The 24,212-nt window shown below is 43.9% G+C and overlaps 1 protein-coding gene across 4 annotated transcripts in view; it reads left to right on the top strand.

Moving 5' to 3' along the window:
- Positions 1–24,212, top strand: part of LOC122212801 (nuclear pore membrane glycoprotein 210-like) — a 73,303-nt gene that overhangs the window by 33,030 nt on the left and 16,061 nt on the right. The window contains exon 8 of one of the 4 annotated variants that reach the window (XM_042926762.1): positions 15,842–16,336. The exons of 1 other annotated variant lie outside the window; for it this stretch is intronic. In XM_042926762.1, coding sequence (XP_042782696.1) covers positions 15,842–15,907 — 66 coding nt within the window. In that variant the 3' untranslated portion in view covers positions 15,908–16,336. Of the gene's footprint in view, positions 1–5,222; positions 6,207–10,458; positions 12,556–15,841; positions 16,337–24,212 lie in introns of those variants that run through there. 2 more of the 4 variants (XM_042926765.1, XM_042926763.1) reach the window with 2 other exon arrangements.

The following is a 24,212-nucleotide window of genomic DNA, read 5'->3' as shown; positions in this document are numbered from 1 at the left end:
TATCACCTGCAAGGTACAAATCTACATTCCCTTATCAGAATACAAGCCCTCCATCATCGCTGTGGTTCTTCCCAGGTCACTTTCAGCTTATCCTCACCTCAGAATTCATAGTTGAACCACACCATTTCACAAATGGACCAAGGTGCCCTTAGAAGCACTAGCTCTTTTATTATTTGTGCTTAAGTCGATTGCATTGCAGCTTGAGATCCTAGATTGTGTCTTGTGTACTTCTTCCAATACTTTTCAGCCATTTAGGATAAATTTTGTTGTTCTTTTCTGCCTGCACCTGTGTGGAGTGGCTAAGCCTACACCTCCAGCTCAGTTAAGACTGTATTTCTTTTTAATCGCTACACCTTTCCACACTGACCTATCAGTTGGGCTTTCCTACTGCTGGTCTTTTGCATATGTTATTCTTTCTGCCTGGAAACTATTGTTGGCCAGATCAACTTCTGATTCTTTATATTATACATTGTCTCTTGTGAATATCATACTGCGGAATTTTTTTAAAAATCCAGTCTGATAGTTCTTGCCTTTTAACTAGAATATCTCTATCTACTCACATTTAATGTAATTGCTGATATATTTAGATTTAAACCTAACATTTTATTCTTTCTACATGTACCCTGGTATTTTAACCTCCTTTCTTGATTTTTTTTACCATTTTACTTTTGCCATTTACTAGTTTGGAAAATGTCTTTTTCTCTTAGTAATTACCTTGGAAATTAACACTTAATTTTTCACACTTTCAAACTTTCAAGTTTAATCAAACTTTTACCCTCTTTTCAGATAATACGAGGCTCTTAGAATAATTACATTTATTTTCTCCATGCTCATCTTACATGCTATTTATTGATGATAAAAATTTTAATTAAAGGAGACTATAAAACATTATTGTTATTGTTTTACATAGCCAATATTTTGTTGATAGTACCACATATTTACTACTTTCTTTGCCATTTGTTCTTTCTTATACTTCAAGTCTATCATTTAGGATACTTCTGCCTAAAGTACATCCTTTATAATTGCCATTACAATTCACATTTCAGTATGCTGATGGCAAACACTCTTGGTTTTTAAAAAAATATTTTGATTACCTTTATCCTTGGATGATTTTGTTGCTTTCGCTGGTATAGAATTCTAGGTAGGGAGTTATTTTCTTTTGGCACATTAGAGGAAAAATTCCACTATCGTGCATTGTTCTCACTGAGAGGATACCCGTCAGGCTGTCACTATTGAAGGTAATATGTTTGGCGTTATTTCAGGATGCCTTTAAGATTTTTCTCCTTATCTTTAGTGGTGTACATTTTAATCGTATTGTGTTAAGGTTTGGCTTTTCATTTTTCCTTCTTAGAACTGAATGAGGTTTTAAAGTTACATATTAATGTCTTTCAAAAGTTCTGGAGGGGCACCTGGGTGGCTCAGTCTGCTGGGCGTCTGACTTTGGCTCAGGTCATGATCTCAAGTTTCGAGCTCTGTGTCAGGCTCTGTGCTGACAGCTCTTTGGATTCTGTGTCTCCCTCTCTCTCTGCCCCTCCCCCGCTCACGCTCTGTCTCTCAAAAATAAAAAGAGACTCTTAAATGCCGAGAAAAAACTGAGGGTTGCTTGGATGGGGGTGGTGGTGGAGAGGGGAAAATGGGTTATGGGCATTGAGGAGAGCACTTGTTGGAATGAGCACTGGGTGTTGTATGTAAGCGATGAACTGCAGGAATCTACCCTAATAGCCAAGAGCACACTTTACACGCTGTATGTTATCCAATTTGACAATAATTATATTAAAAAGCAAACATTAAAAAAAATTTAAGAGGGGCACGTGGGTGCCTCAGTGGCTTAAGTGTCCAACTTCAGCTCAGATCATGATCTCACGGTTTGTGAGTTCAAGCCCTACGTCGGGCTCTTTGCTGATGGCTCGGAGCCTGGGGCCTGCTTCGTATTCTGTGTCTGCTTCTCTCTCTGCCCCTCCCCGACTTGTGCTCTGACTCTCAAAAGTAAATGTAAAAAAATTTTTTGTGATTAAAAAACAGAAACAGAAACAAAAATTCTGGAAAATGTCAGCCTTTATCTCTTCACGTATTACCTCTACCGCATCCCCTTTTCTCTTTCTGAGGTCTTGATTACAGAACACTTCATTTTCTCTTCCTCTGCATTCTCTATCCTGTCTTCTGTATTTTCCATCCTTTCTGTCTTTAAATGGTATACTCTGGATAATTTAGTCTGATTTTTCAAATCTCTCCCCAACTGTATCTATTTTGGTATTAAAATCTTGAGTTTTGAATTGTTGGTACTATAATAATTTCTAGATTTCTACTCGGTTCTTCTTTAAATCTTTTAGGTCACTGGTTTTCCTATTCCTGGTACATATTTTCCAAGTGGTCTTTTTAAAATCTTCCCATGTTGTAAGCAGAGTTTATGGTCTGACAGTTCCAATACTTGAAGTTTTTGTAGTTCTGTTTTTATTACTATTATTTTCAACTAGTTCTTACTCATGGTGCTTCTTTCCTTATGGACTTCGTTATCTTTGGTTTTTGTGCTGATTTGTATTCGGGACCTGTTACGAAGGTGCCTTCCTCTAGTATTTGTTTCTGCTTAATGCCTCATATCCAGAGCCAACTTAAGCCAAGTTTAGGGCTGGAGTCTCTGTCTTATCCCATCCAGGCTGCTATTTCTGTCTTAGATTCTTTGGGCTGCTATAACAAAATACCATAGTTTGAGTGGCTTGTAAACAACAAATTTTTCAGAATTGGCAAATACCCTCAGGGCAAAAGTGGCTCCTTGTGTTCCTATTTCTCTGAAATTTCCCTAGTTCTTCACTACTATCTCATCTACACTTTGATGCTTTATTTATTTATTTTTTGTCTCAAATATTTATTTATTTTGAGAGAGAGAGAGAGAGAAAGACAGAGAGAGAGAGCGCTTGCTCACACAAACAGGGTAGGGGCAAAGAGAGAGGGAGAGACAGAATCCCAAGCAGGCTCCATGCTGTCAGCACAGTGCCGCACGATGCAGGCTGAATCTCATGGACCACGAGATCATGACCTGAGTGAAAATCAAGAGTTGGATGCTTACCTGATTGAGCCACCCAGGCACCCCTATGCTTTTCAGTGGTTTAAAGAATAATTTTATCTGACATTTTTTTTAATCTGCTCATTATTTTTGGTGGTACAGTTGGCAAACTACCATTACCTAGTCTACCATTACCAGAAACTGGAGGTCTCACTTTGGATGTCACTTCTCCAGCAGAGAATTGGCTAAGGCCAGTGTCCATTATGTCTCTTCCATATACACTTTCATAACCCTGTTTTTATCTTCATACATTTATCTCAATTTATACTTTTATGTGTATTTTCATGATTAAAAAAATCGGCCTGGATGGCTATGTGGGGGCAGAGAGTGTACGTATATCAGTGTCTAGCACAGCGTCTCATTCATAGTAGGTGCACAGTAAATAACTGGTCTCTAATAAAATGAATGCAGAGGAGTATTTGTTGGGTATGTAGGTTCTGGCTAGATGCAAAGGACTATGGTGGTTTGAATACAGTTCTATCAAGAAGCACAATTTGTCACAGTCTCATGGATCAGTAAGTGAGAGCTAGATCCTAAGGGCTTGGAACAGGCCTTTCAAGATTTCAGGGACTGCAGCTGGCATTTGAACATGCCCACCTTCTCTATGCAGCATCTGCCAGAAGAGACCAAACCACAGAATCAAGGCAATCCACGTGTAAGACATGCTGTGTTTGAATTTTGTCCCGTACATCCTGAAAAACAAAGGGTGAGCACATCTGGAAGTCTAGGTGTACACCTTTAAAAATATCTAGGTGTACACATTTCAAATCGACAGAATTTGCAGGCCTCACTAGTATATTTTGATAATGCATAGCACCAATAACCTTCAAGTACCCGAGTCAGAAATTTATGAATAGAGTTATTATTGCAATTTAGAAGCTTTTGTATTCACAGTCCTTAGTAGGCCCTCAGTGCATTAAGCAATTCTAGCTTATAATGGCCAGTGCTTAGGGCACCTAGGTGGTTCAGTCGGTTGAGTGTCTGACTTCGGCTCAGGTCATGATCTCATGGTTTGGGATTTCAAACCACACATCGGGCTCTGTGCTGACAGCTCAGAGACTGCGGCCTATTTCGGATTCTGTGTCTCCCGCTCTTTCTCTGCCCCCTCTCCCCCAACTCATGCTCTGCCTCTCTCTCTCTCAAAAATAAATAAACATTAATTTAAAAAAAAAAATAAGCAACACTTACATCATGCTTGCTATATCTCAAGAAGTATATTAACTATGTTCTATAAATTTACCTAATCATTTCAATATTGTGGGGTAGATGCTCTTATCCCCATTTCTATAGTTGAGGAAACTGAGGCCCAGTGTGATGGAGTAACTAGATCACAGAGTAAGAGGCAGCATCAAGATTTGAACAGAGCCCTTCCCTATGGCTCTGATGTGTGTCTTCTTAATCGCCCACTCTAGTGTTGCAAGGAACAAGATTGAATCCTAAGTGGCTTTTCTGAGTCTATCCAGGGCTGCGTGGCGCTGTGCATGTTAACCAAAGACTAAGAAGCTCAGTGGTAGCTCCAGGACCTCTGGAGCTTTGTGCATCTTTATGCCATGGCCTCTGCAGGGGCATTTGCCTGTCTTCCACTGGATGTTTGAGTTATTTCAAAAAAAAACTAATGTGTCAGGTCTGGCTGGCTTAGGGAAATGACATTTTTCTGTGGAAAGAAAAAAAAATAAGTAATTTTTTTTTAACGTGTAAAGAATAAATGGCTATGTTAGAAGGGGTTCTCTAGTGACATGTCTTGCCTACTTCCTTTGTATTTTGTGGGGATGCAGTTACTCCTCTGTGGAGAGCAGGTTCCAGCTTTCATGGTGGGGCTGTCGCATTGTACATGACTATGTAGAAGCTGGGAAGGGACATGTGGGAGTTAATGCAACAGCTTTGCCCTGACAGTGTAAGTCACACAGCGATCTGAGGCTGTGGGATTCTGGGGATTTCTTCGTTGGGAGGGCTACTCTGTGGTGTTGGGTCCTCCTAAAACAAATGGGCTCCAAGAATACAAAGACGTCTTGGGGATTTGCATTCAATGATGGGGGGAAATGATGCTTGGAAAATTTCTGTTGTGGGATAAAAAGTCATTGATCGCCTTTTCCCAAATGCCTTTCCTCACCTTGATATTTTGGTGGGCATTTTTCTTTTCCTGCATTACCCCCAAAACCAGCCTAATTCTCAGCAACTCTCTGACCCTGGGGACCTGTCCACAAATGGAGGAAAATGATGAGGAGGAAAGTGAATGGAAAGTGCCTGGTGAGTTAGAGTTCAAGATTCCACCTGCCCCTTTGGAGCCTGCACTGCACTTTCTTCTGAAGTCTTCATGTGGCACCTCTGAGTTCACGGGTTCCTGGGTATCTCTGGCTTCTGTCGCTGGCCCTGGCAGGGCCAACCTGTGTGGAGGAAAGCAGGCTTCCTTCAGAAGGACTTGGATATTGTTAATAAAGCTGGCCACCATTTGGAAATCTAAAGGTTTGCCATTTGCTCCTCCAGACCTGGACTGAAACCACATGCCACAGCAATGTGTAGCAATGACCAGTCACCACAAAACTATTTGGCTATCTGGGCTTTAAATCTTAGTGGGGGGACAACAAAATGAAATGAAACAAAACAACTCACATACACAAGTGAATGTCTTAGTCCCAGTCTTAGGTATTCACTGTCACTGCTGTAGCCAGACACTGTGCGTGGTCATTGTGTGTGTTCACAGCATTTCAGCTGGCCGTGTGGGGGCTTCCCTACAAGATTGCTCATGAATAGAGCCAAGTAGAGATTTTGATTTTGTAGAGATTAACTGGACATTGAGTTTGCATTGATTGGAAACTGTAGAGCAATTGCAGGGCACTTGGGAGAGGACTCTGAAGGCCCTGCAGGGGTGACCCTTGGCTGGCCCTAGGGTGTGGGTGAGGGCCCCAGGCCCATTACAGGCTCCTGAGCTGTGGCCAGTGGCTGATGCCCCAAGGGAGCTAGGCCTCAAGTGTGAAAGGTTCCTGGGGTGAGCTCCCTGTGTGTTAGGGTTACAGATGGAGCTACTTCCCTCTGCATTGGCCATTCTGTTGGACTCCTCCTCCCGGCTCTTCTGGATGGGGTTTTGCTTTTCCTGGGCAGGAGGAATTAAATTTATACTGTATTTTTCACACATTGATAGGTGTTCTCATGGCATGTGCTAAAAGTGAGCCCGTACAACTGTAGTGCCTGTCTCTCATCCCTGCGCGGATCATGTCTGGTCCATATCTTAGGAGGGACTTCTCTTCTCTCCCTGTCACACTGTGGGGAAGGGCAGGTAGGGCTGGCAGGTCTGTTTCTGCACAGCTGGAGTGGGCACTGGAGATCAGGGCATAGGTCAGGCAGGGGAATGGGGGAGACCATCATTCTCCCAGCATCTCCTGGAGGAATGTGCAGGCTCCAACTTTGGGGAAAAGTCCTAAGAATCTTTCCTTGGAAGTTTCTGCCCTAATTGTCAGTGTTATGCAGAGCTGAAGTTTATTTTTCCCTTTCCTGCAGAGCAGCTTGGAATCCTTGAGCTTGCTTGAGGTCTTCTGGGGCACGGAGCAGATTTTAGGCAAATGCTTTAACAGTGCGTGACTCTGTGGATGGGTTATCAGCACTTGTCCCTGCCATGAACATTCTAGGACACGTATTTTTGAAAATCAAGACTGTTGTGAACATCTGGGCGCCTGAAACCAGCCCTGTTTTAGGTGGAAGGGACATTGGGGAGAGATGTCTGGAATAGCAGCCAGGAAATGGAGTGAGAGGGCTTCTGGGTTCAAGTGCTGTCTGTCCCTGGATAAGAAGTTACTTGACCTGAGTTCAGTTTGTCTTTAGTAAAATAAGCTACTATTTACTTATTTGTTGAAAGGATGCCTATGATAATGTCTCCATTTTATTGATGGGTGGTCCAAGACCCAGACGTGACCTGCACAAGGTTTCCAGAATGAAGGCAGGATGGCAATGAGGCAGTCGGCCTGGGTTCAAGTGCAGCTTCCCCAACTGTAGCCCCTGTGGCCCCGGGCAGGACATTCAGTCTTCAGAACCTCCATTTCTTTATGCGTGAAATCAGAGTAGTGTCTTGTCTTGACACCTATGACAGTGTTACAGGAATAAAGGGAGGCGGTGTAGGCCCTGGAAACTGTAGGGAGTGTTACAGCTGTAGAGCGTTACTAGCTTTATAGCTTCCTGGTGACTGAGCAGGGCTGAGACTGAGCTTTCTGGGATTCCTGGCCTCTGGGCTCTTAATGTGATTTTTAAACATATGTTCATGGCTAGTTTTTCTACTGTAAAAGTAATACTTAGCATAAAATTTCAGCTAGGACAAAAGGGTGTAAACTGGAGAGGGAAAGACATTCCTCCCCCAATCTGTTCTATTCTCCAGAGATGACTTCTGTTTACTTCTTCTGTAACCTTCCAGAAACTGGGCACATGGACACACACAGACATTAACTTCTATAAGTTATGTAAACAGATAATCTCTTCTATATGGGCTATGATTTTTTTCCACCAGGAGCCCAAATGATGAAAACCCAGGTCACTCCCCGGATTTGGTTATTAAGAAGCAGTGCCATAATGAGCAGAGATTTTTTATCTTGGTACCTCTAGATTTTAAAAAATGCTGAAAGCAGTTCTTAGCAGCTCACCACTTTCAGAATTATCTCCTTTGCACTTGGCAGAAAGAATCTCTCCTCAAAAAATTATGTTGTTAATGCTATGGTTTTCCACTGGTCCTCCCAGTTAAATTTAATCACATGTGTGACATCCAAATCAAATGATGTGTGTGTGTGGAGGGAAGGACCTGACAAAACTTCCCTTTTTGGATCCGAGAGAATATAGCAAAGCTGTCTTGAGGCAGCCCTGTTTGCAGAGCCCTCCTTCTTGGGACATTTATATTTCCAGCCTACTCTTCAGTGTCCTTGGATAAAGCTGTTGCCATTAATTGGATCGTAGAAGATGGCAGCATGTATTTTTAAAACATGTCTCCCTACACACAAATCTAGCCAACTTTGTTTTAAAAATCAGTTAATCTACATGAATTCATGTATCCCTTTGATTGTATTGGACCTGCCTGCTCTTTGAGCACTACACAATCATCCCCTAGTCTGACTTCTTTGCCTGTCATTGGCAACAAATGGGGTTTAGTTCCATGGTTAAAGCAAACACTTCACACATCCTAAAGTGAATATTTTAGGGTTAGAGCACCTCCTAGGATTTCATTTTGCAATGTGAAATGTTTTCTCTTATGGCTCAAAAAAAAAAAAATCCATAGATTTACAGGGTTCTGGTGCTTTGGTTTTTATGTTATTTTCGAAAAATGTTACATGTAAGACCATTTAAAAAAGCTAAATCCTATTTTAAATGCGCTAGGGAACCTTAAAGGAATCCTGTTGAGTTATGTGTTTTGCTTTGTCTCACTGAAGTCTTTTTGGTAACATAAGTGCAAGAATCAGGTGTGGAGAGACTGTTGGGCCCACCCCCTCTTTAGGGTCTGGATCCTTTCCTCAGGGCTCCCTGATCAGAGACTTCCCCAGGGGCCTCCCTTGGCCTCTTGTGATGGACCCAGCTCTTGCTGGCAGGTATAACCCTTACCTGCCGTAGCCCATGGGCTCTGGGCCCCACTCTGTGGCTGACTTCTGCTCTGGGTCCTGGAATGCATGGTGAGTTGATTTCAGAACTGTCCTCAGCCCAGGGAGCTCTGGCTACACGACTCTCGGTCCCCTTCTGTCACTTGTCCCAATTCCTACCCTGCTGCTCTGCTGCACACTGACAGCACTGACCTCCTTCCCCTTGGTCTGGCCACTGCCTGCTTTCCGGCCTGTTAGTCTAATTCTTCCCAAGAACTCCTTGCCTTGTGGCTCTCTGTTATCTTAGAGCAGCACTTTGAGATTGTGTCAAGAGCATTTGCTTCAAGGGGTCATGGCATTTCAAGGCTAGCAGTGATACAAACCTGCCATAGTAATTTCCTGTTGTGTCAAAAACAAGAAACAGGAATGATTCTTGCTCAAAAACAAAAACAATAGCAACAACAACAAAACACAAACAGAGCCATGGAGGTACAGGAAATATTCCAGCTATCTTGTGGCACAGCACAAAAGGATAACTGACCTGAAAATAGTAACCCTGCGATGGGTCTTGATAGTACTGTTGAAATAAGATGATTTTTGAGAAGAAACAAACAAACACACAAAAAAAACCTTTCCAATGCTTGGCTGTAATCTAAAGGAAGCATTGCACTTTATTGCTCTGATTTTCTTTTTATGAGGCTCATAAAACTTTGTCTCTAAATTCCAATGTGCTGAAAAGTTATGAGTATTAAAGATTTAGCCAGTATATTTCAAAGTATGGAAAATATACTTTTCTTGGTTATGATTTCTGGATCCTAATAATAATTAGTAGTAATAAATACCACCCTTCAATAATAATAATAATAATAATAATAATAATAATAATAATACTCTTCCTCGTCTCCCACCAACACCCTTCCCCCTACCCCACCCCTGCTGCCCAAAGACCTTTCAGGGTACTCTTCTTTTCTGTCTCCCTTTGAGGTGGATCATGTCACTGCCCCCACTGGGCAGAACAGGGGGTCTGCAACTCACAGTTTAAATGGCATGGGTTGCAGTTAGAACCCAGGTATATTTCTTCTTCTGGTAAACTCTGCTGCCTGGGATTTACATGGTTTCAACTTCTGGTGGCATGCAACATATAGTTGCCACTCCAGCAGTTTTGGCATCATTACTTACTTGAGAGGCAGGCATCTATGTCGACCTGACCCAGGATGCACACTTGGTTTCAGAAGGCCAGGTTTTCATCATTTTTCCCACAGTCAGCCATACAGGAGGCTTCCTGCCTGGATGGAATGTAGACTATGACTATTCAGAATCCCAGTCATTACAGTGCGACTGAGAGGTTAGGTCATCCTTGCAGGAACACAGACAGAGCTGGAGTATGGATCAAGGTTCAGTTTCAGGAAGCAGAATCCACTATAGCAAACTGCAGGAGGAAGGGATTTGTTGCAGGGAATTGACTGGCTTGAATTATTAAGAGTTCTGATGACACTGTTCTCCAGATGGAGGTTTCACAACTGAGTGTCCGAAAGCCATACTAGAGAGCTGGACCACCAAAGAAGCTGCTACCTCTTCTACAGTGATGGAGCAGCATCCCCAGGACCACGTTGGCACTGCCATGCTTAAGAGGCTGCCTCAATCAAAACCAGCCACACTGCTGTGATCTATACCCACACATGGGTGTTTTATCCTGCTCCTGGCACCCATGAAGCTGGCATCTGCATGCTGGAACCTTGGCTAAAACCATCATAGAAGAACTGAGTGCCTCTTGGACTTGGCTTGCTGTGGAAGGAGTGACAACAGAACTATGACCTCTGCCTCACTTTTGCTTTCCAAATTTCCCAACAGTACATCTAAATGGCCCCGCTGAACTCATATCTGGAACCTTAGCCCTGAGAGATCTGGGAGATGTGGTTCTGGCTTTGCATCCCCTGCAGAACAGGTGAGAACACTGGGAGAGGAATAGCATGTGTGCTGAAAGCCAACCCTTTGTGTCCTCCATGCTTGATGGTCAGTAGAAATGGGCCTTGATTTTTGAGTCAGCTGACATGGACAGAAATGAAGTTATAGCCAGAGCATGGAATCATCATAAATCTTTCGGGGTTTATGTGTTAATGACTCCAGATAACAGACGGCAAGGAGTTAAAAGCAGCAAAGGCCACAGGTTTGCCCTCTGGTTTCTGCTTAGCTTCTTTGGGACTATTAAGCTGTAGCTGCAACATCCCTTGGGGGAGTTCTAGAAAATTCTAATCTCACTGGATGCTATTAGGGGAAATGATCCATTACAGCCCTAGTTGTAGTCTTTACTATACTAATATGTGTGTGAATCTCTCCTCAGCGAGAATACAGAATGCAAGTTTCTCCCAACTTGGTCATAGGAAAGCCCTGCTTTTAAGAGACATAGAAGTAGTGTTCCCTACCATATGTGGGGGAACACACATTCCTTCTAATTCAAAGAGGAAGCAAGGGAGTTCCTTGGAGGAGGGGTTTATTTTATTTCCAAGGAACTGAACCTTTTCTGTAGCCTCAATCAGGAACATTTACCATCGAAATGATAGGGTTTCCTAAAGGGAGGGTGACGCTGTGTCCTTCAAGGAGAACCAGAAAGGAGGGGACATTCACCTGCCTAGTGAAATGAGCCTGTGTGGACAGAGGGGGTTCCCTTAGGCACCCAGATGGCACATTTAGGGGCCTCTAAGGAAGTAGGCTTGTAATCACTAGAAGTTACAACCATAATAAAGTGTTAATGAGCGATAGGCCACATCTCATGTGTGTTGATCTGTTACAGAAGCAGGTGGTGCTGCAGGGAAGGAATTGCATTTAGCTCAAGGAAAATAAAGTCAGCAGGAGAGGGAGCTCAGAGTCACTGCTGAGTGTCCTGGGTAGAGAGGGGGAGGTAGGGATGAGTGCAGGGGACCTCTGTGAGTGACAGCTGCAGCTGAGGGCAGGGGAAGACAGACCCCCGCTTAGAAGAATTTGCAGCCAGGATGGCGGCAAAATCCCAGCGATGGAGATGAGGACTGGACCGGTAGTAAATGTAGTCAGTAAGCACCTTCTGAAACTCCAGTGATGCAGAAGAGGGTAAGAGGAGAACCCTTCAGAGATGGACTTCTCTCTTATAGCTCATCTTCCATTGATTTTAATTTTCTGCCTTTACCATCTGACACAGAGGTCATCTGTGGCAAGGGTGTGTCATTCTCAAGCCAGCCCTTTAGGAAGTTTCGGTCAAAGCACTGAAATGATGCACCAGGTTTTTTAAAAAATCTCAGTGTACACCTCTGTTTCTGAACACCAGGTGGGTTCCCACAGGAGGTCAGTCCGCCATGCCTTAAGTAGATTTATAGGCAGCTTTCCCAGGAACAGGGACATGGGATTTACACAATCAAAAGGTGGAGGTTACGTCTCTGTGGTCGTGAGCATGTTTCTGACTCCTTATATCTTTATGTGCTCTGGTTCACTGACCCTGAGATTATGGGATGGATGGCAGTTTCTTATGTCTACAAAGGTAAATCATGGGTATCAGTCATTCTCCTCCAAGTCACCCTGAGGAGCAGATGGGGCAGGGAACTGTATGCACTACACAGTGGGTATTATCACCACTGCTTCCCCTTGGTGTGCTCTTTGGGCTGAAATCCCTCCATGCTGATTCCGTTACTGAAGCACTATCTCCCACCTCCCACCCCTGTAAGCTCTTTAATAAATGGAAGTTTTTGCATTATGACTAAATGCAAGCTTTTCCTAAATGCATGGAGCTCACTGCTTACTATCCAACCTGAGCAATTATCACACGGTCATGGGAGATTTCAATCCCTTCTCCATTCATGCTTAGACTCTCAAGACAGCCATTCAATTTTGATATCTTGAATCTTTTAAGGTTTTTCTTGTGGAAATTTTCAACATCAAAACTAAAGAGAATAGTAAAATAAATCCCATGTTGAATCTATACTTGTACGCAGTTCTTCTTTCGCCTGGATTATTTTGAGGACAAAATTATCATTAAATATATTTTGATGTTACTCTACCAGCCCTCTTCTTTCTCTACCTTATCTCTCAATATTTTTACAAAAAATTTTCCAAACATTGCATCATTGTGGACTTTTAACTCCTGTGAGAGGCTTTTCAGATTTTTCCCAGAGTGACCAAATGAAATTCGGATCCTTCTGTAGGTGTATCCAGAGTGCCTGCCCTACCCACAGTGTTGTGCTAGTGTGGGAGTGGGCCAGGTTTTGATGGGTGGGGTAGAGAAAGCCAACGGAGGTAAGTTTAAGAGAAGATGTGGGGGCGCCTGTGGGGCTCAGTGGGACTCTTGATTTCGGCTTAGGTCACGATCCAGGGATGCAGGATCGAGCTGCATGTTGGGCTCTGCCCTGAACATGGAGCCTGCTTAACATTCTGTCTCCCTCTGCCCCTCCCTACCCTTAAAAAATGTGGGTTCTGTCCTGGCAGCACCTAAAGCCTAGTCAGTGTATCTCTGGCTAATAGAAGTGAGTACAAAGGGGGTACCTAGTGAGCATCTGTTCAGAGGCGCTAGAAGGGTTCAACTGACAAGAGGCTGTGCCATCTGGATGTTTGGGGACAAAGGCTTTGAGGAGAGGCACAGAGCATGGATTGGATTTGATTGATTTTATTTTTTGTATTTTTTAAAGTTTACATCCAAATTAGCATATAGTGCAACAAGGATTTCAGGGGTAGATTTAATATTTTTACCAGTATGATTCTGACTAAAGGAATCTGTTGGGGGCCTATTGAGTAACTCAGGAATCTCCAGGCTGAAGCAGGGCTGGAGAACCACAGTCTGTCAGACTACAGGAAGCCCGGCCCAAGTCAAACCACAGAAGCTCTCTGGCTTGATTATGGCCCCAGGTCCAGCCCTGATCGCTGCTGGATGCCTCCCCTGGGACTGAATCCTAAACTGTCCCTATGTCCTTGTCACCCCTTGAGTTTTGCAGTTCAGGTGGGACCATCTGGGGGAGGTCATACCTCTGAACAGAGGCTGCCAAGGGGAGGGGGAGAGGACAGTCTGTCTCCTTCAACTACTCTAGAAGATATGGGCTCTGCCTTCCATCAAGAAGCATGCGATGGGGTGGGGGATGTTCTTCCGAGATAGAAAAGGGTTTCGATGCTAAGCCCCTCAAAACAGAAGTGTCCACTCTGAGCATCACTGTCTTCGTGGACTGTTCTCTCTCCAGTGCTCTCAGCAGGGTCACAACATCTTCGTTTTCCTTAAGAAAGCCATTTACATTCGTCATTCCTGGTTTTCTGTTCCCATGGCAACCTCAAGAGCCCAGGGCCCCCTCACCAGCAGGTGTCTCAGAGCATCTGAGCAGGTTCCTTCTGGTGGCTCCCACCTGCAGGCCTCCCACTCGGGGCCGCTGCTGCACCCATCCCCACGAAACAGCACGGTGGCTCGAAAATTCTTTGCTATCCTCCTGTTGCCTGGAGGATGAAGACTCACTCCTTCCATTGGCCCTGCCTTCCACAGTCGACATCTGGTCTCCATTTGCAGCCTTGTCTGTCATTCTGGAAGCTCTTCTCCCTGACTAAGCGGGTCCCCAGGTACACTCTGTGCCTTGCTGGCTTCGTGCTTTGTCCGCTGACAGTTCTGTTGTCCAGAAGACCTTAGTTGCTGCTGCCTACACAGCAAAGTTCTCTTCCACTCAGGTTCCGTGTACATCCCCAGAGAGAGGGGACTGCCTGCATTCAGCCTGTGGCACGTGTATGCATTTACTGGGCCCCTTCATGCCCCACGTGTGTTCATGTAGACTGATGAGCTCATCGGACAACATGCTGCAGCTCCTCGTATTTCTCTTACATGCCAGCACTGTGCTGAGCACATGGGAGATCCCCGGACATTTGATGCTTTATTTTTTCAAAGAAGGAATGAAGAGTGGGGGGGGGGGGGGGGGGGACATTAGACGCAGGGAAGGTCAAATGTAAAAGGCAGAGGTAGAAAACCATGAGCCTAAGTTGAGGTCAGGCAAGCTAGCATGGAAGGTGAGTTTGGGAAGATGGGGCGGTTGTGTATCTGCTCTGTTTGTGGAGTACACTTGGGTTGTGTGCTCTGGGCGTACTCTGAGCACCACCTGGTTTGAAACGATGTTCCGAAGGAGGCCGAGAGTCCAGCAGCGAGGCTTTCTGGAGATTTCAGCATGTTTTTGTTTAGATAGAGGCAAGAGTGGCATATGCTCGAGCACCAGTGGGGAACTTTGAGATAGATCATTGTGGTCTTTGCAGCAGGAGGGTTCAGAGAGCTCAGAAATGCATAGGTGTCACTAATTCACCTTCCCACCCTGCTGGCTGGGCTTGCTGATGACAGGTGACTTCTCATGGGCAGCATCCTCAGGCATTCAGGAAATCACCTTGATGCAGTCCAGGGCCTTCTGCCCACTTTCCCATAAGTCTCGTTCATCTGTCCAGAAAAGTGTTCAAAGGGGGCCCTCAGTTTAGGCTGACAATTTACATCCCTCACAGAACCCTCAGGGCCATGTCCACAGCAAAGATCAAGTAGGGAGGAATGAGAAGGAAGAGTAGGGGCACCAAGAGAGTGTCAGGCTGGGCAATTGGTGGAAGCAGAGGAGTGACCCGTGCCTCCTGAGGCCTGTGGTGAGTGGGCAGTGGAAGGAAAGGCCCATGAGAATGACTTCCATCCGGTGGGGTCAATGTGGTGGGGCACTGAAGTGATGTTGTCCTTCAAGATCAGCCTCTATCTCCCTCATCACAGCTGGCTCGTGTCTTTTCTGCTCAGGGCCTCCCCAGAAGCCCATCTTCTCCTGCCTCAGGGGCAGGTCCCTTCTTTTCAGACAGCCATTCATCCCTATGCAAAGACTCACTTGAATTATGGGTCTTCTTTTTGTTCAACAGCCAGGCTGGTGCTTGGAGCCTGGAACTGGCTTGTTCTGTGTATGCCCTAAGGTACTTAGCACTGTGCCAAACAGCATGGGGGGAAGGGGGAGGGCCCAGCTCTAGGGCCATAATCCTGCCTCTCTGCTTCCAGGTGAAGATCTTTACCTTCAGTGTGTTCATTTGTAAAAAGGACACACATGTATCTCATTAAAGTGGTCAACCTATAGTGGGCATTCAGCACATGCTGTCCAAATGAGCACCCCCTCCCCTCCCCTGCAGCCCATACATGTTACCACACAGGTTCCGTGCATAATAGTTATTCTGTCGATACATGCTGGTAGATGGTGATGAGAGTTTAATGGCATCTGTTTTTGAAGGTTTCTTTTAGGGCTCTGACTTCATCCTGCGAGCATTCGGATCTAGAATCACTGGGGGGACCTGGAACTTATGCTGAGGGATTAAGGATGCAGGTTTGATGATAAAGGAAGATTAAGGTAACTAATTGCTTTGCTGAGAAATGAATATCTGGTGAATGCCAGGTAGAGGCCTCTTAAGAGAGAGGAAGTTAATCATTCAGTAAAGGGAAAGATAAAAATTAATAGGATAAACCTAAGAGGAAGAGTAGCTGGGATGCATGAGGCAGCCTGGCAGGGTGTCAGGGAGGAAGCTTTCTCACCTTCTTCAGTGTGAAGAAGCTTTCTCACCTTCTCCAGCTGCTTTTCTTAACCCTGGGGTTGGGGTAATGCCAGTGCTCAGAGTTGATGCGAATACAGACTCGGCCGTGTATGTGAGACACTCTCCCCATTGCCTGGCACACAGTTAGATGATGTGACCACTTCCCTCTGAAGGGGAAATACCTGACCATTTTCAAAGTGGGTCCAATCCTGTTATCCATGCTCCTTTCTGGGCCTGAGTAGACTCAAGAACTGAGATGGACAGGAGTGCCCGTTGATGGAATTAAGTTGTAAGGGTTTGGCTGCATGCTGAGAAGAATGTCTGCCAAGAAATGTAACTTTTGTAGCATAAAGGGCGTAGATTGGGTGTGTTTTCACAAGTTGATTTCTGTTCTGGTTCATTTTCACTCGTGGTCACACGATAGGGTGTTGGTGTGTTCCTCCAGAACACAGACAGCTGCGACGGTAGCTCCCCAGCGGCAGCGAGAGGAGGCCTGACTGTCTCCGGGTACTCTAATGGCATTTGACTGCCCTCAGACTGTGTGGGTAAATGGTGCATGGGACCAAGAAAGACAGCCATGTGGTGATTTTAAAAAGAGTAACTGTAGGACACGAGGAAGGCCTAATTCATTCTTTACTTCTTCAGTTTGGTTAGGAGAAAAATGCTTCTCTGAATTTATGCAAAGTGATCATGTTTTATTCATCATTTGGTAGAAGTTACTCTTAAGGCATGTAGCGCGGGTGATGTGAGCTTTGCCATCTCAGCCAAGTCACATGTTACAGAGCCCTTCTGCTCTGTTAAGGGCTGGGGAGCCCAAGTGGAGGAGGGCACGCTTCCCATCCCAGTGTGTCAGGGAACCAGGAGTTGTCTTGGCAAGATGAGATAGGTACAGGGGTACAGAAGTGCTGTGGGGCACAGAGGATGGAGCCACTAATATGGAAAGGTGGGGGCATGAGCAAGGGTTCCAGAGGAGCCGGTGTGTGGGCCATGGCCAAGGCTCTCTGCATGAATATGTGTCCATGAGGAAGGCCTCAGGTGTCGGAGGCACTTGACAGAGAGTCACAGCACTTTAGGATGGCTGTCCTGGACAGGCCTGAGCCGGGGCAGTCTGCCACAAAGGTGTGTTTATTACATGGATGTTGCCCCTGCATGGTGCCCAGCAGTAACCTCTTTCAAATACATGTAGCTCTGCCTACAGGTGGTCTACACAGGCTCAAGCACCTCTCTGCTCCATTCTGTCTCCTGGGAGTCTCACCTTCTTATCCTGCTTCAAGGATAGTGTGACCAACCACCTGAATGCTTGTTTTTCCCCTTCAGCTTCTTTTCTGTATTCCCCTTCCCTGCCTTTGGATATATATCGGATTTATACTTTTGAATCAAGACATTGGCTTTTTTAAACTGGCAAACAGCACAATATACATATTTTCCATATAAGGGTATATCAACTCAAAATTGCCTCTTATCAAAGGAGTAAAATACACACACATTTTTATTTGAATGGATTATGGAGAAAATGTACACACTTGGTAAATAATCCTGAGATAAATATAAATGTGTTTGTAGGTGACCAGCAGTGACCCACTGTGGCCCATAGCTTCATGTGCTGCAGGGGTATACGAGAGAAAAATAATGACCATTAACTGGATTGGTAGTATCATTACATGTAATATTATGTCCTTTGAAATAGCTAAAATTATATTAAACATACACTTAAATAATTTAGCAAGTTCTTTAGTTCCATAACTAATATAGGCATTTCTATTGGTTTCATCTATCCAGCCAGCCAGCCATCCATCCATCCATCCATCCATCCATCCATCCATGTAATGTGAGCATCCCCCAGATTCTTATCTCCTACCTTAAGACCTCTTGTAGGATTTTCCACAGAACCCTGCCTGGTAAATACTGTTCAAGGCTGCATGTCCATGGGTCTGAGGAATCAAAGCTCTTCCTTTTGGTCTGCCTACCCATCTTGTTCCATGCCAAGAGAAAAAAGTCATTTGGTGGCTTTTATTTAAAATTTTTATTTTACAAATCAGAGAATGAGTTTATGTAGGTTAAAAGGATGAATGAATAACTAGTGTTAGAGAATAGCATGCAGTTGACGATCTTCAGAAGAAAAAGGTGCATTTTGTCCAAGATAACTGCTGTCTGTCTGGAGGGGCACCAGAAGATGGTGCCACGTTTTCTACAACTGCATTTGGGGACTTTCATGGCAGAGATTACCTCTGCCTCCTCCCCTGGTCTGTGTAGCTGAAGTAAGAGGAGCCAAGGGGAAGCTTAGAGGGACATAGATGAGAGGGAATATTGCAGTATGGTGTATGATTGGAGAGAGATCTTTTCTCAGCCGCCCAGATATCTTTTTGTTAGTCTTCTATAAATTCCACCACTAAGGATTCAGTTCATTTAGAATTGGCTGTTAATGATTCTGATGAGCACTGCTGTTAGCCAGGGTATGGTGGGAGAAACACCCTGATAAATTGCTAGAAGGATCTAAATTTGCCCAATATTTTATGTAATTTGGCAATATGTATGTCAATCATTTAAGAAGTATGTGCGTTTTCTTACCCAGCAGTTGTACTTCTATCAATCACCGCTAAGGACATACCTGGGCAAGCACATAAGAGCCACATGGATGGCTAGCCACTGGTGATAGCTTAAATCTCCTTAAAAAATTAAGTATATTTTGTGTACCTATCCAATAAAATACTATGCACATAGTATGCACTATTCCACATATTATTCTAATTTTCTTTGACTTGAAATATTATTCAGTATTGTTGAATGATCAAGCAGATTCCAAGTAATATGAGTTCATTTTTGTAAGAAAAACACAAATAGAAAGCATGAAACACTATATATTAAAATGATAAAATTAGTTATCTTTGAAGGAGAATATGGATATTTTTAAAATGTGTCCTTTTTCTCGTGTTTACTTAAAATTCTAATATAAGCATACATTAATGGCATAAATATAATTTTTTATGGACAACCTTTCTTAAAGTACAGTCCCAAAGTGGTAGAAAACTGTCTTAGGTACCTATCGCTGTACAAAAAAAACTACCCTCAAACTTAGCTACTTTACACAAAAGACATTATCTTACAATTTCTGTGGGTCAGGAATTCAGGAGAAGCTTAGTTTTTCTGGTTCTCACTCAGGGACTCTCATGAGGTAGTCAGTCGTCTCGCTGGGACTGCAGTCATCTGAAGGCTTGAATGGAGCTGTTGGATCCACTTTGCAAACACTCTTTCATGGGTGTTGGGAGGAGATCTCAGGTTTTGCCATGTGACCATGTCCATAGAGCTGTTTGAATGTTGTCACAATATGGCTGTTGCTTCCCCCACCGAGAGTGAGCTGAGAGAGAGCAAGGAGGAAGCCACAGGGGCTTTTATGACTTAGTCTCTGAAATCACACATCATTTCAATTTATTTATTCATTAGAGGCAAGTCACTGAGTCCATGCATCCCACACTGAAAGGTAGGGTAGTGAACTCCCCCTTTGGAAGAGAGGGGTATGAATTTGTGGACAGATTTTTAAAACAACCATGAACATGTGAGATCATTCGCAGTCGTCATTAGTATGGTTAGGATCTCTTCACTGGGAGCCATCTTTCCTCTCAGAGGGTAATTGAAGACATTCCTAAAGAATGGGAGTTTTGGTCTTGAGATTAGTATGAGCTTGGGTAGTATTTCAGGAATAGGAAGCCACTAACAAGAAAGAGGAGTGAGTGTTTGGAATCTAGAAACTTGGTTCTACCATATATTCCTCACTTACCATTGGTAAATCCAGGTCCTCTTTGGTTTTCCTGTCAGGTTATGCCGTGGATCAAATAAACTAATGCAGTTGAAGGCCCTGTGTAAACCATAAAGTAATAAAGGAAGCTGATTGCTGCTATCATTATCACCATGACCATTGTTGTTGTTGGAAGGAGGTACTTCTGTGAGATGAAGGAGTGGGGCATAAAAATGGACTGGGGATTGAAAACTATTCTAACCAGATTAGTATTCCATAGGACTTGCTCAAAGGCAGGAATGGAGAAGGCCTGTCTTGACCATAAACTCATGTGAGACTGTGACAGTTATTAGGGATTTCTGTGAAGGACTGCTGTCTTGGTCTTTACGCAACACTGAGGCTTAGACTTTGAGAAAGGCAACAGTTGGGGTAGAAAGTACCAAGAAGGCAACATTCTCTCACCTTTGGAACCAGAAAGTCCCCAGTTTTCTTAGACTTGTTATCCATACATTTACTGCTTCAGGAAATATGTATTTATTCCCAGCTGGGTATCAGGCCCTCTACTAAGGGATGTGGCAACATGTTTAGGTAGGCAGGAAAGACTGATATGCAGTCATTTCGAGTAGAAGACTGAGCCTTGGCGGGTGGCCTCACCCCTGAATCCTAGGTTTGAGTTGCAGGAAATAGTTTTCTCAGATGGCCATATACTCTCAGAGTTCACATAGCCCTAAAAATTTTATGTCTTTAGAAATTACAGCTTTTTCCCTCTGCTGTTGTTTATAGGCTCTCATAGTGTCGGGCAAAGATAAAGCCAGGCAGTTGCATTCAGATGGCCATAATTTTACTCCTTTTTCCTTCCAAGTCTTAATGGCCCATACCACACCGTTTCCAGAGGCCTTTTCATGCTCGTCCACAAGTGACAGGCCTGAAGTTAATGCTGCACAGAGCAGCTACTGCCTGAGGTCCCTCTTGCTGTTTGCTGGGGCTGTTTGACACTAGTATGAGGAGAAAGCTATCCAGCAAGTGGTTCTCTTTACTTTCACTTGCTGGCAGGTATAGTGTAAGGTGAGTCTAAATATTCAGAAGTAATCCTGTGCTAATTAGCTCAGGCTGAACCGTGGAAGTTAAATTATTTTTGTTTAGTGGCTTGGGACTGCTGACTATGCACTAGGTGGTACGCCAAATAACGTGCAAAGGTTGTTCTCATTAGATCCATTAATCTACAACAGACATAAGGAGGAACAATTGGTGCAAGTAAAATGCAATTCACAACCCAAAATATGAAAAACCAAGACAAAGAAACAAAACGATGGAAAACAACAAGTTTTGATGATGAGAAATTAGAAGCAGGTGGAAAACAGAATGATGTTTCCTCAGAAAGTTAAACCTAGAACCTACTGTAAGATTCAGCAGTTCTGCCGCCGAATGGACACCCCAGGGAATTGAAAGCAGGGGATTGAGCAGATACCTGTACACTACTGTTGATAGCAGCATTATTCACCATAGCCAAAAGGTGAAAACAATTCAAATGTCCATTGATAAATGAGTGACTTGACAGGGTGTGGTATAGGTCTGTAATGGGATTCTCTTCAGCCTCTAAAGGAAGGCAATTCTGGCACAGGCTACAGTGGGGATGAGGCTTGAGGACATAATGCAAAGTGAAACAAGCCAGACACAAAGGGACAGATCTTGTATCTTTCCACTAATATGAGGTAACTAGAGTGGTCACATTCATAGAGACATGAAGTAGAATGGTGGTTACTGGTGGAGGGTGGGTGGAGGGATGGAGAATCAGTGTTTAATGGGTACAGATTCCGTCTGGGAAGATGAGAAGGTTCTGGAGATAGACAGTGGTGATGCTTTGCACAATAAAGTGAACGTCCTTAATGCTTCTGAACTGTATACTTAAAATGATTAAATTAATACATGCTATGTAATATATATTTTGTCACAATAAAGTTAAACGTTTTCTAATGCAAGTGGTTTACAAATTGATGCTGCTACGCCCAGACCTAGGCACTGGAGACACAGCATTGGACCAAACATTGGGCTGTGGGTCCCATAATTGTTGGCAATTTTGACATATAAACTAAGTGGAAAGTCGTGGGAAAGCTGATGAAAATCAAGTCTTTCTCATCCCCGGGGATTTGGGTCAGAGTTGGAGCTTCTGCCAGGGGAGTAGTGACTGATGTGAGGGGTACACTGTGCATGGCTCAGGAGACAAGTCTGAGATTGATCTTTGATCATTCATGGTGCAGGAGAGAAGCCATCTCATGGCTCTTCTAGGGAAACTGTCCATCCCCCACCCCCACCCCCACCCCCGAAATTTACAACAATTAGAATATGGGTGCATGAATAGACATAATTCTGTCAACAAACATTTACCAAGGCCCATTGGATGCCCAATCCATTTTGCACTAAGTGGCTGTAGTTAAGCAGGACGAGTCTTGCCCCCAAGTAGCTTCAAGTCTGGTTGGAGAGCCAAAATATATAGAAATGAAAGAATCAGGAAATAATAGCTAAAAAATCAGGATATGTGGATCATATCAAGGCAAGCTATCATATCCAGGCAAAGCAGGATATGTGGATCCCTCAAGGCAAGCTATATGTGTCAACAATAGGTGCTGATTGAAAGATCAGATAAGCAAGGAATGGTCACTTTGGGCTGAAGAGGTATGAGGTCAGGGACCTTTTCAGAGCATGTAGAGCTTGGAGAAGGCCTTGACAGAGGGCCATAACTGAACAGGTCTGTAAGCGAGGCTAGGAAATGACTTTGGAAGAACCCAGAAGAACCCCGGATCCAAGTAAGGAATAGAAATACTAACTCCAGGGTTAGTTGTTAGTTAACGCAAGCATTCATCTGTTTCTAATATCCAAAGTGTTATCTGTAGGGCTCATAAGTATTAAAAGGGGGAATTGGAGGCCAGTGGGCTCTGTGGTCAAATAAGTTTGGATAGTGCTAGAATAAGCAAATGAGATTTTCCTTGCTGCAATACTCCTCAGGCCTTTTATATGATGACATTCACAGTGACTTTCCCAGATGGGCATACATAACATGCAGTTTCCTGTTTATTTGACCACAAACCATGTATTTTCTCCAGGAGGTTCCTGCAGGAATAGGGTTGCAAAGAATGTAATTGAGTTGGGGAAATGCTAACCTAAATGATTTTACTTCCATGTGTTTTTTTCAGTGCAAGTCACTAGCAATAAAGTCATGTTTTCAGTGGTCTGAATGCCCAAGTGGATTCATTGGAAGGATTTTAGAGGGACTTCATTTAAAGAAACCAGCAAATAAGTGGCCCTTCAAGGATGGAGCTTGAATTTAAATACCATCTTTGTTCAGATGTTATTCCCCAGGATATGAATACACACATAACAAAGGCTTTAAAAAATATTGTCTCTGTTACTGTTATGCCCTTGCTTCTCTTAAAATATGGGGAAGAATGTTGTATCCACAGCATAGCCTCACTATAGAGACAGAGCCTCGGACGTTCGCTGGCACAGAGGACTTGCCAGATAAAATACAGGATGCCAGCTATATTTGAATTTCAGGTCAACTCTGCATAATTTTTCAGTATAACTGTGTCCCCAGTACTGCATGGGACATAATTGCACACAAAAGTATTCATTGTTACCTGAAATTGAAAGTTCACAAGTCATCTGGTATTTTTTATTTTCTAAATCTTACACTCTTTTCTGAGATGCTCGGGGAGCCTAGCCACTCTAGGACCAGAAAGTGACTAACAGTGTAAAGGCAAGGTAAAGTGGATGTATGCCAAGTTCCTGAGAGCCTAGGCCCTCCCTCCAAGGAGATGTGTGACTACAGCCTCAAGCCCCCTCCCTGTGGTCACCCACATTCTCCTGGGCATGGGAGAGTTTGTATGTGAGAGGTCATAGCCTTTATTTGGTTCACACAATTTTGCAAACAAATGTCACAATCAAAAGTTTACTCCCCAAAGCACAGATCTGAAAATGAAAAAAGCCAATAGTTTTGTAGGAAGAAGCCAGTTGTGTCTGAACCTAAAAGTCTTGAAACCAAAAGAACTGTAAATGGAGGTTGGCCAGGGAGGGCTATCCTTGGTTGGGATACACAGACTCTGGTGTCCCTTTCCCTGCTGAGAAGTGGAATATCTCTGTTCCATGTTTAGTGATGGGATGGTTGTTACTAAAAGGTCAGGCCTTATCAGCGGTCTCTGCTCAGGGATATCATCAGGAGGAGAAAGAATCAAACCAAATTCTTTGTGGGAAAGGTCTCCCCATGACCTGCTGGGTAGCTGGACTGCCGACCACACCTCTCCTCCTCTTCCTGATGACTTACCCCCCCCCCCCCACTTCCTCTCTGCCCCAGGAG

The sequence above is a fragment of the Panthera leo genome (genome assembly GCF_018350215.1).
Source record: "Panthera leo isolate Ple1 chromosome F3 unlocalized genomic scaffold, P.leo_Ple1_pat1.1 chrF3_random_Un_scaffold_30, whole genome shotgun sequence".
In the NCBI taxonomy this organism is placed as follows: Eukaryota; Metazoa; Chordata; class Mammalia; order Carnivora; family Felidae; genus Panthera; species Panthera leo.
This window is presented reverse-complemented; position numbering and strand designations above follow the sequence as displayed.